Below are 16,824 nucleotides of genomic sequence, written 5' to 3'. Positions count from 1 at the left end.
CTATTCTGAGTTTTATTATTTCCTTTTTCCTACTAATACTTTCTGTGATCTTGTTTCTGTATTCCTTTCTTAAGTCTTTAGTTGAGAACTTTATTCTCTTTGTTTCTTTATTCATTCTAATACAGCCATTTAGAACTAGATGTCAGGGCTGGCTGGTTAGCTCAGTTGGTTAGAGCATGGTGCTGATAACTCCAAGGTCCAGGGTTCAATCCTTGTACCAGCCAGCCACCCAAAAAAAAGGGAAAAAAAGAGCACTAGATGTCATTCTGTAAGAATGCCATCAGGGAGATCCAGTTTTGATATGTTGTATTTAGAGCTTTATTTTTATTTTATTTTATTTTATTATTATTTTTTTTTGCAGCAGGCCAGTATGGGGATCTGAACCCTTGACCTTGGTGTTATCAGCACCACATTCTAACCAAATGAGCTAACAAGCCAGCCCTAGAGCTTTATTTATTAAAGACTTTATTTCTGATATTCAAAAAATAATTCAGAGATTATTTAAAATAATACTTTTAATTCTAATTGAGCACCTTTTAACTTTATTTTCTTTATTTTTATTTTTCTTGGCCCATGCAATAAAGTATAGAATTTCTGCTTTTAGGATATATTGTGTTTATGTTCAAGTATATAGTCAGTGATTTGTTAAAAATACACCTGAAAAGAAGTTCTTCTCTCTATGTGTGAGCTGGTTTAATCTTCCTGCAAGTTCAGGTCTTTAACTTTATACCTTTATCTATTCATTTTTAATTATGATAGGGGCATGTTATAATTAAATTTTGTCTTTTACGTTTCTGCCAATTGTGTATGCATTTTGTTTTGTGTTGTTTGAGCCACATAAACTTAATATTGTATTGTAACCTTATTAGTCATTCCCATTTTCTTTTTGAAATTTTCTTTATCTGATAGTATTGTTTGTTCTGTTGTGATAGACTTAGACCATTTCCCCAATCATCAGCAAATGTTGGCTATCCTTTAACCCAGTCATCAATACTTGCAGTTTAATAGAGGTATTAGGTCACTTACACTCAGTGTATTAATTGGTCTATTTGTATTTATCTCCTTTGCTGGAAAGAGTATCTTGGTTTTTGTTAGATTTGTTTATACTTCTCATTTACATGGATTATTTAGTAGACTTGAAACTATTCATTTTAGCCAGTTATTTTTAACATTTCTAACTTTAATGTTTTAACTAATAGTTTATTTCTACTACTGATTTGTATTGTCTATTACTAATAGGTATTGTTTGGTTGAATTATGTACTGGAGGTCATTATATCTTGATGGTCTGAAGCATTGTTTATTTCTTATTCTCATAATGATTCAGTGGATTTTGTCTTTAACCTATCAGTATTCTTACCATCTTGTTTATAAAAAGCAGTTTTTCTGCTTTTAATTTTTCATCATCTTTTGTCATGATCTATACCCCAGGACTTGGTTGATAGATTCTGTCTAGTTCTTTACATTTTGATATGTTCTACTTCAAAGGTAAAGTTGGCTCAAAACTACATTTCTAATGTAGTTTCATATCGTTTAAGGATGCAGAAGACTCTGGAGAAGCAGTGTGTTGGGGTTCAAGTCATGGCTCCACTACTTAATATCTGTGGGACCTTGGGCAAGTTACTTAGTGCCTCATTTTCCTTATCTATAAGATGTAGATGGTAATAATGTATCTTCTTCATGGAGTTGTCTCGAAGTTTAAATGAGATAAGGTAAAGCATTTACAACCACACCTGACACACAACATAGTATGCTCTCAGTGACTAAGTGTAAGCTGTCATTATTATCATCATCACTTCTGGGCTCTTCAGCAGAGTCTGAGGAGTAAGATCCAAAGTTACCTTTATCTTTTCATTCATTAATATTACTAGTTACCATTTATCAAGTGCCCGCTATATGCCAGGTAAATGAAGGATATTTTACACTCATTTAGTATTCAGAACACCCAGTGAGGTAGTGGGTCACCCACATTTTCAGAAGAGGAAACCAAAGCCAAGAGAATTTAGGTAGCTTTTGGCGTGGGTGGGGGGAGGGTTGGGGGGAGGTGGCCAGTAAGGAGATCTGAACCCTTGACCCTGGTCTTACAACACCATGCTCTAACCAACTGAGCTAACTGGTCAACCCCTTTTACCCTCCCCTTTTACCCTTTCATTCTTTTTTTCTTTTTGCAAGTTAGGCAACTTTTTCAAGGTCTTATCTTATAAGTGGAAAAAGCTAGGGATAAAAAAAAAAAAAAAAAAACAGAGCTCAAACCTATGTCTGTCCTAAAACAGAATCTTTTCTCTTTCCACAGTGCTATACTGCCTTCTTTTAAATCACCTCCAACTAGATTTTTTTAAAGGGTTGATCATTAGGGTGTTTCCAGAAAGAAACTTTATGCATTCTCTCATTAACCATATAGAGATATTTGGAAAAAATTTGTTTTTAGAATATTGTTGGCAAGATCATGATTGTTTAATTATTCATATTATTTTCAGAATTTATCTCCTTATTTGGCTATCTAGATTAATGAATTTCTTATGCATGTCTTTATTCTTGCCACTTCTTTGATTAATTGTACCGTTTCCACCCATCGTGGCTTCCCTTAATATTTTTGGATCACATTTATAGTTTTACTTCTACCTCAATGTTATCACTTTCTGTTTTCATTTGTGTTTTTTCCCCACTCTCTATAGATTATTTATAGGTTATAAATTTATCATCATCCCCTCTCCTGCTTTTCTTCCAGATATTAGTCCTCCTTTTAAGTAACTTAAATTAACTCTCTAGCTGCCTTTCAATAACAAAGAGATTGTTATATAGATTGTTATATACATATTGACTCCCACAAGACTGTGATAAACTATGTCTCAGGTGTCTTACTAATAGTAAGCATCAATAATAAGAGTTGAATTCTATTATTATGGAGAGTTTCTGTAATTTTTCTTTATGCTTTTTTAAAAGCATTTAAACTAGATGTCTTATGGATTTTTGATTATAAGGAAGAGATCCTATTAAAACTAACTTCATGTGTTCCATCCTATTTGCAAGTATGTGCTTATCTAGCTGTGCTACTCTCTGTACAGCTGCTTCCTCCACTTCTCCTATCTTCTCTTCATCTTAGTTTATCTTAGTATACAGTGAAGGCAACTCTTGCTGTTGCTCTGTATGACCTTCTTCAGTTTTCAGAGTCTACCGTCACCATTATCCAGCTCATTCAGTGTCCCAATTTCTAATACCTGGGAAAGGCAGTAGTAGGTGCAGCTGGGTCAGGTCCCATCTGTAGTCTAGTCAGCTGTGTCTCCACTAGGGCTGGTTGTAAAATAGTTAGATAGTACTGCTCCTTCTAGGACTTTTTCCCTAAGAAGGGGGGAGGGAGCAGGGAAGTAACCATTGGCATAGATGTTATCCTGGATGTACTTGTTTGTCTTTGTTTTAAGATCATTCTATTGAAGTTTTTCTTTTCTCTCATGGAGATTTTAGCCTGGGGGGAGGGATTTGGTACTGTCATTTAAGTCGCAGTTGATTTTTTTTTTTTTAACTTATATGAAGTCTTTCACCTATAAATGTATTATTTAATTATTTCATTGCTCTAGATTTACGATTTTTTAAACAGTTGAATAAAACACAACTAAGAAAAAGCCCTATGGAATTGCCACCAGAAATCTCCATTTAGGTGGCTGGTCACACTTCACCAATATTCTAACTAGGTATAAATCTACCTAATAAACTAATAGCATTAAGTTCAAATATCACCATCTTGTTTATAATAAAAGCATAGTAGATTTAAACATTTTAGTGAAATCCAGGGACATTGTCTATAAAGGCAATTGTTTTACTAAAATTATCATACCCTGTGCCTACAGCTCTTTATTATGTCAGGTATCCCATCAAAACCAGGAAATTCGATTAATTTGCTTGACTTATTCTTAGTGAATCCACACTGACACACAGTGATGATCACATTCTTTCTAATTGCTTTCAGATTTCTCTGAGGAGTAATATTTCCCTTACTGCTCTACAGTTTCCTACACCCCTTTTTTTCTTTAAGAGAATCATGACAGCATTTTCAGTCTCCAGCATTTTTGTACCACTCTGGGTTGGATTCCTGAAGGGCCTAGACAAAGAATATGACAGGGCCCTGCCTTGTCACATAGTCAGCACATTACAAATTCTCCATTCCTTCCAGATGTATGTATTATCTGGGCCTGAGAACTTCAGCTAATTTAAAGCAATTAGCAAGGAAGGAATTAGCAATGATTAGTTGAGCACCTATATGCCACATACAGAGCTAAGCGTCTCATATATTATCTCACTTACTATTTCTTCACCCGTCTTAGACTTCAACTTTCTCTATACGATATTTCTTCTAATCATATCTATTTTAGAGATTGTTCTACTTGATGGGAAAGGTGAAAACATAGGAATCAAGTAGTTCTACCTTTTTGCCATCATCTGTTGATATTTTATTATCTTCCCTCTCTAGCAGCAGACTGTCTTATCTATTCCACGTAGCCAGTTGGTCTAAGAGTTCACCTTCCTGACACCATTCTTAGAGATTCAAGTCGTTCTTTCCTTGGTTTTGTATCTGTCCTTTCTTGTGTATGTATCTGATCACTTCCTCTAAAATTATGATGGTTTTTGTAGATGTTTTCCCCTTTTTATCTTCATGGGGATAATTTGTTATCAAACTGTTAGAATTTTTATTTTAATGTCTCCATTGTCTTTTAACCCATCTTATCTTTCCCTCTTTGGCTGTGATATTTCACCTTATTTTTCCACCGAAGCTTTTTTTTTTTTTTTGGCATCTGACTAGTATGGGAGATCTAAACCCTTGACCTTGGTATTAGAACACTGTGCTCTAACCAACTGAGCTAACCAGCCCACCCTCCACTGAAGTTTTTGAAATATACACATCAGACTTAAATATATTTGACAATATCTTGTCAAATATCTTTTCTCTTGTATTATGAACTTTAAGACAGTATGGTCACTTTCTCCCATAATTCTTATAGGTTGTTCCACATAACTTCTTCCTTCAATAGTTCTCTGTTCTAAGAAGTCTTTGGTTATATTTAATCCAATTTTCTTTTACAGCAAAACAAGATCATGATAAATCTTGCAATGAAAGGGGTTTTGTCTATAGGTGGTCCAAAACCAAAATTCTTATTTAGAGCAGGCAAGAGTCTCAATGGCAGGGCCATCCAGGGGGATCCTAATGTGGGTGGGGGTGTTGTAACACTGTGTACCCAGTGGATGCTCAATCCTGATTGCTGCTTATTTCTCATCCTGCAGTGTGGGCCAAACTGAAACTGCAGAAGGCTTCAGAACGATGGCAGCCTGACACTGAGGTGGGTGCTAATGTGGACAGCATTGCAGATAGCGTCAAGTGACAGAGCTCTCTCACCATGTAGAAGGGAGAAGAAAGGTGGTCCCTGGTTTACTGTAGTAGCAAGTATAATGACAGTATTTATAAACTGACTCTTGACATGTAAGCCTAACTTATTTGTGATACTTGTCAGACTTTAAATCTGGGTCTTAGACAGGTTGTATTCTCCCATTGAAATTTTGAAGTGGCAAGCAGGATACCCAGTCTCTTATCTTGACATGGAGATTCATAAAATAACAAGTTGAGAATCCATATCATGTGTTAGATCTCCTTTGAGGAAAGCATCTGTTGGGAGATGATCCTCCTGTAGGGTTGGGAAGGTGCCCTGTTGGACTTAAGATAGTCGTCCCAAGTGCAGGTCTCACAGATGAGAAATGACATGTATGTGAGGTATGGTAGCAACTAACTCCAAGTCCCACATCAACTGGCTGTAGGCTTCCTTCCTTTTAGGCCAGTGGTTTTCAATATTCCTTTCTTAGCAGCAGAACCTTTTCCACATGTAATGTAGAACTCTGATGTATAAAATAGAATAAAGCAGGACTACTCTGGAAGTGGGGAAGCTCAGCGTTATTGGCCTCCATTTCAACCTCTGCCATGGCCTCTGGGCAGAAACTCAGGGTTCTTGGATCCATTTGGAAACTGCTATCTTAGGTTAGCCTTTTTTAACCAGGATTCCTCATCTTAAACACACAAAGTGATTGAATGAACTATTTTCTCAGATTCTCTAGGGTTGGGTCATGACTGGTACCATTCTAGATGTCTAGGAGAGAAGTTAATTCATTACACACAATGGCTACCTTAGGGAAGTAGGGTTTAATTCTCCTGTGGGATGCCAGTTGAGATGAATGCCAATCTCAGAGTACCGGGTTATGCTACAGAGTCAGTCCAGAGTGAGCTCAGGTACCCAGGGATTAGTTCTAAACATTTCTCCTAGGGGATGTAGCTAACAAAGTGTACCCCTTCCTTTTTAGGAAGAGTATGAAGACTCCAGTGGGAATGTTGTGAATAAGAAGACATATGAGGATCTGAAAAGACAAGGACTACTCTAGTGTTCAGGGTTGTAGCTCAGCTTTTGGGCTTGCCCAGGTTTCCCTGAGATCTGCTTTTTCTATGTCTCCCAAGCAAATGCTCTTAAAGACTCTACTATGTGGTCTTATGGTCTAGCATGCATCTTGTAGAAACAAGGCATGCTGGCAGATTGTAGGGTTGAAATGTGTTTTATCTTTGTTTTATATTAAAAAAAGATTCTGTTGGAAAATAAAACCAGCCCTTGATTTGAAAGTATCTTGTTCTGAAGCCCAGGGTTATGGACTAACTCAATCCTTTAGTTCTTAATGCCTCCCTCCCTCTTTCTCACCAACTCTAGTAGCAACTGAGATCTAATGAGCACCTGTTATGCTACATATTTTGTGTTAGGTAAATCTGACCTAACCTCTTTCCCCACCCTCCTTTGCTGCCACTTCACTTCAGGATGAGCCCTACCTTTAGTTAAGTCAGGCATTGATGCACATACTAGGGAAAGATGGGGGGGGGGGGCCAAGCTGCTCCTAGGACTAAGTGTGGCACCAAGGTTTGCCTCTTTCATTTGCATAAAAAAGGAGTTGGACTGTTTTTTGTTTTTTTTTTTTTTTTTTTTTTTTTTCCTTTTCGTGACCAGCACTCAGCCAGTGAGTGCACCGGCCAGTTCTATATAGGATCCGAACCCGCGGCGGGAGCGTCGCAGCGCTCCCAGTGCCGCACTCTACCAAGTGCGCCACGGGCTCGGCCCAAGTTGGACTGTTTTGCAATGGGCCTGCAGCCCTGCTCCTTCCCCACGCCTCCACAGCCTGGCACACAATGGAACTAGGACCAGCAGTGACTTCACCTGCTTGCTAGTTCAGATTGAGAGTCTGGTGATCCTGTCTTCCTGTTCCTTCTACAGGATCCCTATTGGACTGTGGAAGTGGCTAATACTCTCTTGTTCTCCAAGCCCAGATAGCCAAGATCTTGGGTGGAGTTGAGCAGCTGCCCCAGGATCTGAATCTAGTGTACCAAATGGAAAGAACTAGGGGAGCCAAAAAGGTACTAATCTACCTGTAAGCCCAATCATCTGGAGGCCAGGGCCTGCTTCAAAACAGGATTTTCCAGAGTCCACCTTTACCCCCAGCACTCAGACCTTCAGTTTGTTTGTTTTTAATATATCTACTTTAAAAAATCCCAACTCTGGAACTGGCCATCTTCCTCACACTTAATCTGTTGCCCTAGTCATCTCCATGGCAGTAAGGTTTCACTGCCTTCACCCTGCAGCACTTCACTCTGGGTTGTTATTTTCCTTCCTGGTTCAACCCATCCCTTGGGCAGCTCCTCACATGTTCGTTTGTACTTTGGCTCTTCCAGTTGTTTAAAACCCCAGTTGGACAACCTCTTCACAGCCTGAGCTTTTGAAGAAGAGTGAGTGGATAATTAAACCTAATTAAGCCAACTAGAAACACTGATTATCAAAACTGCCCAAAGGTGCAAGGAGACATTGCCTTTTGGGAAGAGAGTTAAACAAAGCCTTGGAAATGGGAAATGTGGGGAGGAGACATCGCTCCAGCCTTCCTGTTGGCACAGTAGCCGCATCAGGGCTACTAAGAAATGCACCTGCTGCTTTCCAGCTGTCACATTCCTCATAGCCCCCTCTTTAGGAGTGGCTACCTGAGACTCCAGGGTTAATGGGATACCCTTTTATGGTGTGGAGAGGAGTTGGGACCAGGTCCTGAGGAGTTCTGCCATCATCCTTGCCCAGATAACCAGTCATCCCATGAACTATGTGCCAGAACAGGCTTGGAGGGACCCTGACGCTTACCTGTTACAACAAAGTTTTCTTTTGTTCATTAGTTACATTCATTCACATTTTTTCAGTGCCTTCTATGTGCCAAGTCCAGCTAGATTTGCAAACCCTGAAAATTAGGTAGGGGCTGGCCAATTAGCTCAGTTGGTTAGAGTGTGATGCTAATAACACCAAGGTCCAGTGTTCGATCCCTGTACTGGCCAGCCACCAAAAAAACCAAAAAAGAAACTTTAAAAAAAGAGAAGCAGGTGGAGGTGAGATGGTAGGAGCAGAAGCCAGAAGTAAGGAGGCTCAGGTCCAAGGGTCATAGAGCTATTAGCTGAGCATGTGCAAACTCACATCAGAAGTGGTTCTCCTCCAAAGGTAACTTCTTGAAGTCTGGATTTCATGGGTCTGCTACAGGAAGAATGGGATTTCAACTGAGCCCCCTGACCAGGCTGGGGAAAGAGTAGAGGCTGCCCTTTCCTGGGTTAAATAAGTATTTCTTAACCTTTTTAGGATCATGAATTTCTTGGGAAATACGAAGATACTTGTGGACTTTCTCCCTGGAAAAATATACATGCACATAGATTTTTGCACACAGTTTCAGGGGAATTCCCAGGTCATCCTTTGTTCCTAAGTCTTATAAGAATCTCATCTCTGCCAGAGCACTGACTGCTGAGAAGAGTTGATTCAGCTAGCTCTTCAAGGGGAAAAGCTGCGGGGAGCACTGGGGGAGTTGTTCCTGGGAGTAACTCCCAGACTGGTGCTGATCCTGGGACAAATCTTCCCAGGAGCAGGACTCTCTTCGCTCCCCACCTCTGAGAGGAAAGCAAAAAAATCTGTGTCTGGCCTCAACTGACTATCACTTTCCTCTCCACTTTCCTTCCGTTCCCCTCCTGGGGGTCAACTTGTGCTGGAAGAGCACGCTAAAAGTAATCAATGTGTTGGGGAAATGAGGGGCAAAGTTTTGAGCTTTTTCTTCTCTGCACTATTTTTTTTTCCCTCGGGATGATAGGTACCTCTCCCCTCATCCTTCAGTTCCTGCCCTCAGCCTCACCTCAAAGTTCTCATGTTGGGAATGAGCCTGTGACTCTCCACCGTCAGCCAGTAGAGATGCCCCATTCCAGGTGGGCTCTGGGAGGATACTTTTTGCCCTCCCTTTGGTCTCTTCTGAGGGCCATCTCCACCGGCTGGGTTTCTGATCCGAATAAGGCACCTCCCAGTGGGATGTTGGGATGGGGATCCTTCATTCTGCCCAAGCTGCAAACTGGCTTTATTTTCACCTTCCAACTACAGTCTGGACATCAATTGTGCTTCCTTCTTTTGCCTGTGGCCCCTATGTGTCCCTAGTGGCAGCAGTGTCACAGGGAACTCCCAGAGCTGACAAATGATTGGAGGGGAAGAGGAGCAGCTGCCAGCTTCCAGGGGCTGCACCTACAGCCTCCCTGACTCATGTATCCACACTTGCTGCCTTCCGCTCCTTTAGGTGTACAGGTAGGTCCACAGCAGGAATGGGGTAGGGCATAGGGAATATTGGGGATATTCTCTAGCCATGGGGGAGGGGGGGCGGTGCACAGGCTGAAGTAGATGGGGAAGAAATCTGAATTAATACAAAGAGGTAAACATCTAGACTTTGCCTAGCCTTTCTGATTCTGCTGAATGTGACCCACCCTGTCATACTCCCAAGCTCTACCTCTAGCCTCATCTACCAAATCAGGGAAGATGAAAGGGGGCTTGCGTGAGAGGCCTGGGCCCTTCTTTTCACAAGGACACAGGAACCTGGGTAGAACCTTTGGGTCCTTGACCTACTTGCCTTTGAAGACTGAGGTCTCCTTGCAGAGGTGCTGACTGGGTGAGTACTGTTTCTTGAGTGTGATATTGAAGGGGAAGGAACAGAGAGGCTGAGGCTCTGGTGGTGAGGGTTGAGGGTGGAGAGAGAAGGAACCCCTATTGCCAAGGGGTCCTATCCTGCTTCACCTCAGCACCTGGGATCCTGAGCACCGCCTTATTCATGCATTAACCACCACCACCAGAAGGGGCCCATCCCAGAGGGGGTCCTTGCTGCAGGCTCTCCTCTGTATCACACCACCCTGGCAGCTGTCACCTGAGAGATCTGAGTGCTGATGGAGGACTATAGCCATGATTCCAGGGAGGTAGATTCCCGGTTAGCTAGCCCTGGGAACGGTGGAGGCTGAGTTAAGCTCAGCCTCCCAGGGTTGGGCAGGAAGATAGGAATAATGCCAGCAGTTTTCTACCTTGCATGGAAAAACCTAAACCCAGGCTTAGCAGACTTTTTCAGGTCTGATTCCTCAGTGGCAGAGCCTGGGATCCAGGAATCAAGAGTCAGAGCTACCTCCTGCCCTTGGCTCAGCTCAACTTAAGGACAGGGTCTGAATCCTGAAGAACTTTTGGACAAAGTGAGCCCTAACTTCTGACCCTCTTTGTGTCTCAGGGTCTCCCTGTCCTGTGCTCTGAGGAAGCCCATCACCCCCCACTCCCCATCCCCAGGCACCTTCTGTTGGAGGCAAATGAGGCCAGATCAGAGACACTGGAAATCTATTACCTGACTCTGCACCTGTTCCGGCTCCGCCTCCCCTTGGGCCTGCGATGCACTGTTGCCGTTGCCAACAACAACATTCACTCTCAGAGGGGCTGTTACTAGGATGCAGACCCCTTTGTGCCTGCCTCAATATTCTGACAATACAACTTGTGGGAAGCAAAAGCAGAGCCCCTGGGACCACTTGTTCCCTACAGGTTGACCTCCCCTGCTCCCTAGCCTGTTTATTCCTCTGCATAGTGCAATAAGGGAATGTCTGTTTGCAGCCCTCACCTGGGTTGCCTAGAACTGGTTCTTCACTCTCTCTGGCTCCTGATCCATCCTCAACTGAAGATGTCTGTAGCCAGTGGTAGCCATTGGGCTACTCTGCTCAGAGGTAGATGTCCTTTGCCTGGGGCCCCTAATCGTTCCTGGACCCTGTGATCAGTCTTAACCCATGAATGTTGCTGGATGCTGGGATTGCTCCTACTTTTCCCTGACCTCATGACCTCTTCCACTTAACCACTGAATGTCCTTTCCTTAACCTATGACCTTTGAGCTGATTACTCCCTACAGTGGCTCCCTCTCTCCTTTTCCTCCTACCAGTCAGTCCTCTTGCTGGTCTTACTGATATCCCAGAACCTGGTAAGAAGTCAGCTACTCCTGCTCCTGTCCAGGTAAGCAGCATATGAAGGAGGGGAAAGCATTCCTAATGCCATCAGCCCACGGGAATGGGACCACAGTGGTCAAACCCATCCACAGCTATGCCACAGCTTCCACTCCTTTGGAGAGATGTGCTATGAAAGTTCTCCAACCAGACAGCAGAGTGCTGGCCTGGGGAGCACCACTGCAAGGTGCAGGGCCCCAGACAAGATGTTGCTCTGAAGGGAAGGAGAGTGGGCCTTTGGAAGGGGTGCTTACATTCAGGGACAGTAAGGTGCTGGGAAAAGAGATACAGAAGTTGGAGGGAGAGGAGTCAGTTTTGGGGATGCTGGGAGAAGTTGAGATGTGGCCCAGGGCTGGCTTTCCCCCATCTCCTGGCCATTCCTGTACTCTCTTTACTCAGCTGATCCAGATCAACCTCCCACTATGGTGCAGTCTCAGTTGTGAGGAGGAAATGAAACCAGTCCCAGCCCTTGCCTCATGTCCAACAACTCGGCCCCCAGCTGCAGTGCTGCAGTGGAGGGCCACTCTGCTTGGTGCTCAATGAGTCGGCCTCTCATGAGACTGCCCTCCCGTTGACGCTCAGCCCTGCCCCACCAACCTGCAGCTCCATGCCACACCCCCGTTGCCCCAACTCTGACTCCCATTCCCACTGATCCATAAGCTCAGAGCTCTCCTGCCCACTGATTCCCAACTCTGAACCCCACCTTTTGACAGGTCCTCAAATCTCAGCTTAGTTTTCACTGACCCCCCAACCTCTATGAACACCCTAACCTCTGAACCTCATCTGACTGACCCCTACCTTTGAGGTCTTCTGTCCTTATCAACGCCCCAAGTTTGAGCTTTCTACCTTCAGTGCCCCACCCCCTCCTCGATGCCCTTTTCCTAATGCCCCCACCTTTCCCCAGCCCAGCTTATCTGACGCTCCCCTCCCCTCCAAGCTCCAGAGAGGCATGGAGCAAGTGCCTGTGTTTTCCAGGGTGGTGGCAGAGGCAGTGTCAGGTGGTGAGTTGCCCACACACAAGATGCCCTCCCTCAGGGCAGGGAGGAGTCAGACCCTTGCAGAAGAATTGCCCCCTGGTGGAGGTGTCACTGCACTTCCCCAAACAGCCCTTTCTCTGCTTCCGGGCCTAGGTTACCTGACTGTCACAGAGGACAAGCTGCTTTCCACACCATCCTTTGTGACCACCATCTCAGCAGCCCCAAGGGAAATGTGAATGTCTTGTTCACACCTGCCTGCTCTGCAAGGTAGAGGCAGGAATGGACAGTGTGTGGTGGCTGGGGCCAGGGGCATAGGCATGACAGGGCTCTGGCCTCACCCCTCTCTAGCTTTCACCCCCTGTTCAATCTGAACAAAACTCCCCACCCCCCAAACCTCCTCCTACTTTCTCTTCCAGAAGAAAATCTGTGCCACCTTCTCCTGCCATGGCAGTGACTGCTTCAAAAGGCAGGAAGCTATCACCATGCGCCCTGAAAAGAGTTCTGTGAGGTGGACCCTGGAGTGCTCGAAGGACTGGGGTGCTATCTTCCTCAGAGCTACAGTCCTTTCTCCCCTCCGCCTGAAGGGAGTAGTTCAGCACCCGAATCTGGCTGGAGCTAGACCTGCTGGGAGCTAGGCTGTCTGGGGTCTAGCAAGCTTGACCCTCTCAACTCTGTATTATGCCAAAATGCAGGGCAGCAGCTGGAATTTTCCAAGTTTCCATGATGTGCCCCTGTTTCTGACCACCCTGCATGTTCACTGGGGACTGACTTACCTCATGGCAGGGAGCTACGGGGTCCAGGGAAATTCAGCTCAGCCCACGACCCACTTAACACTTTTTGCCTGCATGAGTTGGGGCAGGGGTAAGGGGAGAATGAGTGGTCCCATCTCTTCTTGGAGCTGAAACAGTCCATCTCAAGCTACACTGCAGACTACACCCATGTCTGCATGGCAGAGGCCCCCAGGTGTCATAGGGCAGCTGCCTCCAGCTGGATGGGAGCCTCTACTTCAACCAGGCAGCCCTACGGTCTACCAGGAGCCTCCTGCACTGGGCCTTGGCTACAGCCACACTGCTGCTCCTCCACCCTGCCCTGCTCCTGTTCTTGCTCCCTTACCTGGGCCCAACAGAATCAGGGAGCAGCAGCCAGGAAGACCCTGTAGACCCTGCAAGCTCCCACGCCTACCCCTAGCTCTGATTTCTTTCTTTTTTTTTTAATAAAAAGATGACTGGTAAGGGGATCTTAACCCTTGACTTGGTGTTGTCAGCACCATGCTCACCCAGTGAGCGAACCGGCCATCCCTATATAGGATCCAAACCCGTGGCCTTGGTGTTATCAGCACCGTACTCTCCCAAGTGAGCCACGGGCCGGGCCTACCTAGCTCTGATTTCTGTAGCTGTCTTTAGTGAGAGGGATTTATCAAGTCCATATCTGTGAGCTCCAGGCTCCTCATTTTTCCCCTCCCAGGGCTTAGGCTTGAATGTGGTGCCCTCCAAGGGGGAAGGGCCTTAGCCCCAATCCCAGGGAGAGGCTGAGATTTGTCTGGAAAAACAATCTGCCTGACCCCAATCCCAGTGGGAAGATCCCAAAATCCTAAAGGAACAGTTTCTGCATCTGTGAAAAGTGCCTGGCCCCATCCACTTTTCCCAGATCCTCCTTTCCCAGCCTGTGACACTAAGAGCAGGGTTGGAGTTGGGGTTCCCTGGTTTCCTGCAGTGACCTCCACACCCTTGATCTCTAAGGGTCTGAATCAGTTCCCTTTTCCCTCATCCCCCACATGACTTGGAAACCAAATTCAAATAACCCTGAGCTCCATTTGAGTTGTGGATATTTCCAGGAAAAGGAGAAGATTGGGAAGAAGGTGATATCTGTTACTGGAAGAGGTTTACTTATCCGAAGTTGGACTGGTCATTAGGGCGGCAACTTAGCTTAGGGAAAGAGGAGCAGAGACTGACTAGAAGTCACAATGCGTACCCACCAGCCACCAAAATAAAAGTCACAGTGGTCACCCCTTCTCCTTCCCTAGCACTGTCCCATTCCTTCAGTTTGGGTCAAATCTTGAGAGAAGGTATATTCATTAAGATAATTCATTAAGTCATTCACTAATTCAATAAACATTTTCCAAGAGCCAACTGTGTGCCAGAAACTGCTGGGATGATGAGGAAAAGACAGTCTTGTCCTCAGGGAGCTTACAGCTTAGTAAAATGGCCAACAGGCTGACAGAGAACATCTTAGAGTCCCTTATTTTAGCTGGCCCTTTTTGTCCATCTAGAGCAAACTCCTTGTCTTAGAAGGGGAAACTGAGGCCCAAAGGGAAAAAGTCGTGGCCACGGGCACATTACCGAGTGCATTGGGGAAGGGGCTTGAGAACAACAGTCCACCCTCAGGCTGTCTTGAGAGCCCAGGGGGCTCCTCCCACATCCTCTCTCCTCCCCAGGCATGAAGGCCTCTGTGTCAGCCTGGTGATAGTCATTGCAGTACCACACATGAACAGTGTCGTACACGTGACAAAGTGTTCACTTCCATCATCCTCAAACAGCCCCATATGGCAGGCAGGGCAGGCAGGGTGGAGGGAGGAAATATGGTAGTGTGTGGCAGTATAGATGGCACAGGAGTTGGAGTCAGACTTTCAGCTGAGTCCCAGTCTGACTACTTGCTAGCTACAGGACCTCTGTCAAATTGCTTAATATCTCTGAGCCTCAGTTTCTCCACCTGGAAAATGGTGGTAATGGTTCTTCACAGTCTTGTTCTCCCTCCATTAAGGTAGGACAGGGTAGTTATTTGGGGGGAAACAGTTTTAGTACAGGTCAGAGCTGTCCCTCCTGGAGTCAGAAGAGCTGAGGACAGAATTAGAAGAAAATAAAAATGCATTGTATTTTTCCCTTAAGGTAAATGTGGCCATCTTCCTTCTGGGCCCCAGGAAGCTCTGGCCCCAGGACTTATAGAGGTCCAGGGATGTGGGTTAGGACATTCATTAGAAAAGCCTTACGTCCATCAACAGATGAATGGATAAAGAAAATGTGGCTTATATACACAATGAAATACTACTCAGCCATGAAACAGAATGAAATCCTGTCATTTGCAGCAACATGTTGAGCCCGGAAGACATTATGTTAAGTGAATAAGTCAGGTACAGAAAGATAAACACCACGTGTACTCACTTATATGTGGGAGTAAAAAAAAAAAAGTTGAACTTTTAGAAATTGAGAGTAGAATTGTGATTACTAGAGGCTGGGAAGCCGAGGAGGAGAGATAGTGAGAGGTTAGTTAATGGACACAAAATTACAGCTAAATAGGAAAAATAAGTTCTAGTGGTTTACAGTAGTGCTAGGCATCTATAATTAACAATAATTTATTGTATGCTCTCAAATGGCTGAGAGGAGCTCAAATGTTCTCATGACAAAGAAAGAAATTTTTGCAATGATGAATTGGCCGACTACCCTGATTTGATCATTACACATTGTACACATGTATTGAAATATAATTCTGTACCCCATAAATATGTACAATAAACACGTTTCAATTAGAAAACAAGTTTCTTAGAAAGAAAGAAAGAAAACCTTTCCAGAATAGGGAGCCCAGTATACCCCAGGATGTAAGGAGTTAATGGGGACGGGGAGCCATCCCCCCACCCACAGCCGTGATTGACTTGGGCATGCTGGGACTTGCAGGCTGGCTGGCCATCCTGCGGCGCAGGGGCCGCTGGGAAATGTAGTCACTGGCTCGGCCCTAGGGCCACGGTATCCTGTGCGCCTAGCAGTGACAGCTCAGGAGGTAGGCAGCAATGGCCGGGGCTGGGAATAGGTGGGCAGCAGGAAAGCCAGAGCAGGACTGGACAGGAGGGAGTGGGCAAGCTGCGGGCTGGGACCCCTGGCCTGCAGCTGTCAGACCGGATGCCCCCCTGGCCTGCAGCTGATGCAACGGGCCTGCTGGGCGGGGTGAGGGGCAAGGAGCAATGGACCGCTTTTCTTGTCTCCAAGGAAAGAGGAACAGGGCTGGTTCCTTCTCCGGGATGGGACCCTCCCTTCCTGAAAGTAAGGTGATGTTCCCTCCAACCCTATGCAGACAGACCACTGACACCTCCCAGAGGTGCCAGCAGGATCAATACTGCTACCCTGAAAAAGGGAGGCAGAGCCCTGTCCCAGGAGCAATGGGACCAGATCCCCCACTTCCAACAAGTAGACTGCACCCCACTCAGGAACAACTGAATGCCCTCCCAGACAAAGGACAATATAACAAATCGTAGATCCCACTGGGGCAAAGAGATGCGGCCCTCCCCCTAGAAAGTTTAAAATGGCCTAGTCTAGGGAGGAGGAGGAGGAGGAGGAGATGGGTCAGGCCGGTCCTCTACCTTCTCCTTCCACAAAGGCCCCTCCTTCCTGCCCTCAGCCGTCTGAGGAAGCTCTATTACCTCGTGGGAACTGGTTGACCAAAAAGGGTTCCCATCTGCCCTCCCCCGGGGTGTGTCTGCTCAACAGAGGCCAGC

At 45.2% G+C, this 16,824-nt stretch overlaps 1 protein-coding gene across 1 annotated transcript in view; it reads left to right on the top strand.

The window, feature by feature from the left end:
• Positions 1–6,648, top strand: part of SF3A3 (splicing factor 3a subunit 3) — a 30,131-nt gene extending 23,483 nt beyond the window's left edge. The window contains exons 16-17 of the mRNA XM_063105534.1: positions 5,274–5,329; positions 6,339–6,648. Coding sequence (XP_062961604.1) covers positions 5,274–5,329; positions 6,339–6,416 — 134 coding nt within the window. The 3' untranslated portion in view covers positions 6,417–6,648. The remainder of the gene's footprint in view (positions 1–5,273; positions 5,330–6,338) is intronic.
• Positions 6,649–16,824: the final 10,176 nt, after the last annotated feature.

The sequence above is a fragment of the Cynocephalus volans genome, chromosome 8, assembly GCF_027409185.1.
Source record: "Cynocephalus volans isolate mCynVol1 chromosome 8, mCynVol1.pri, whole genome shotgun sequence".
In the NCBI taxonomy this organism is placed as follows: Eukaryota; Metazoa; Chordata; class Mammalia; order Dermoptera; family Cynocephalidae; genus Cynocephalus; species Cynocephalus volans.
Note: the sequence above shows the minus strand (reverse complement) of the source record. Positions and strands in the feature narration are given on the sequence as shown.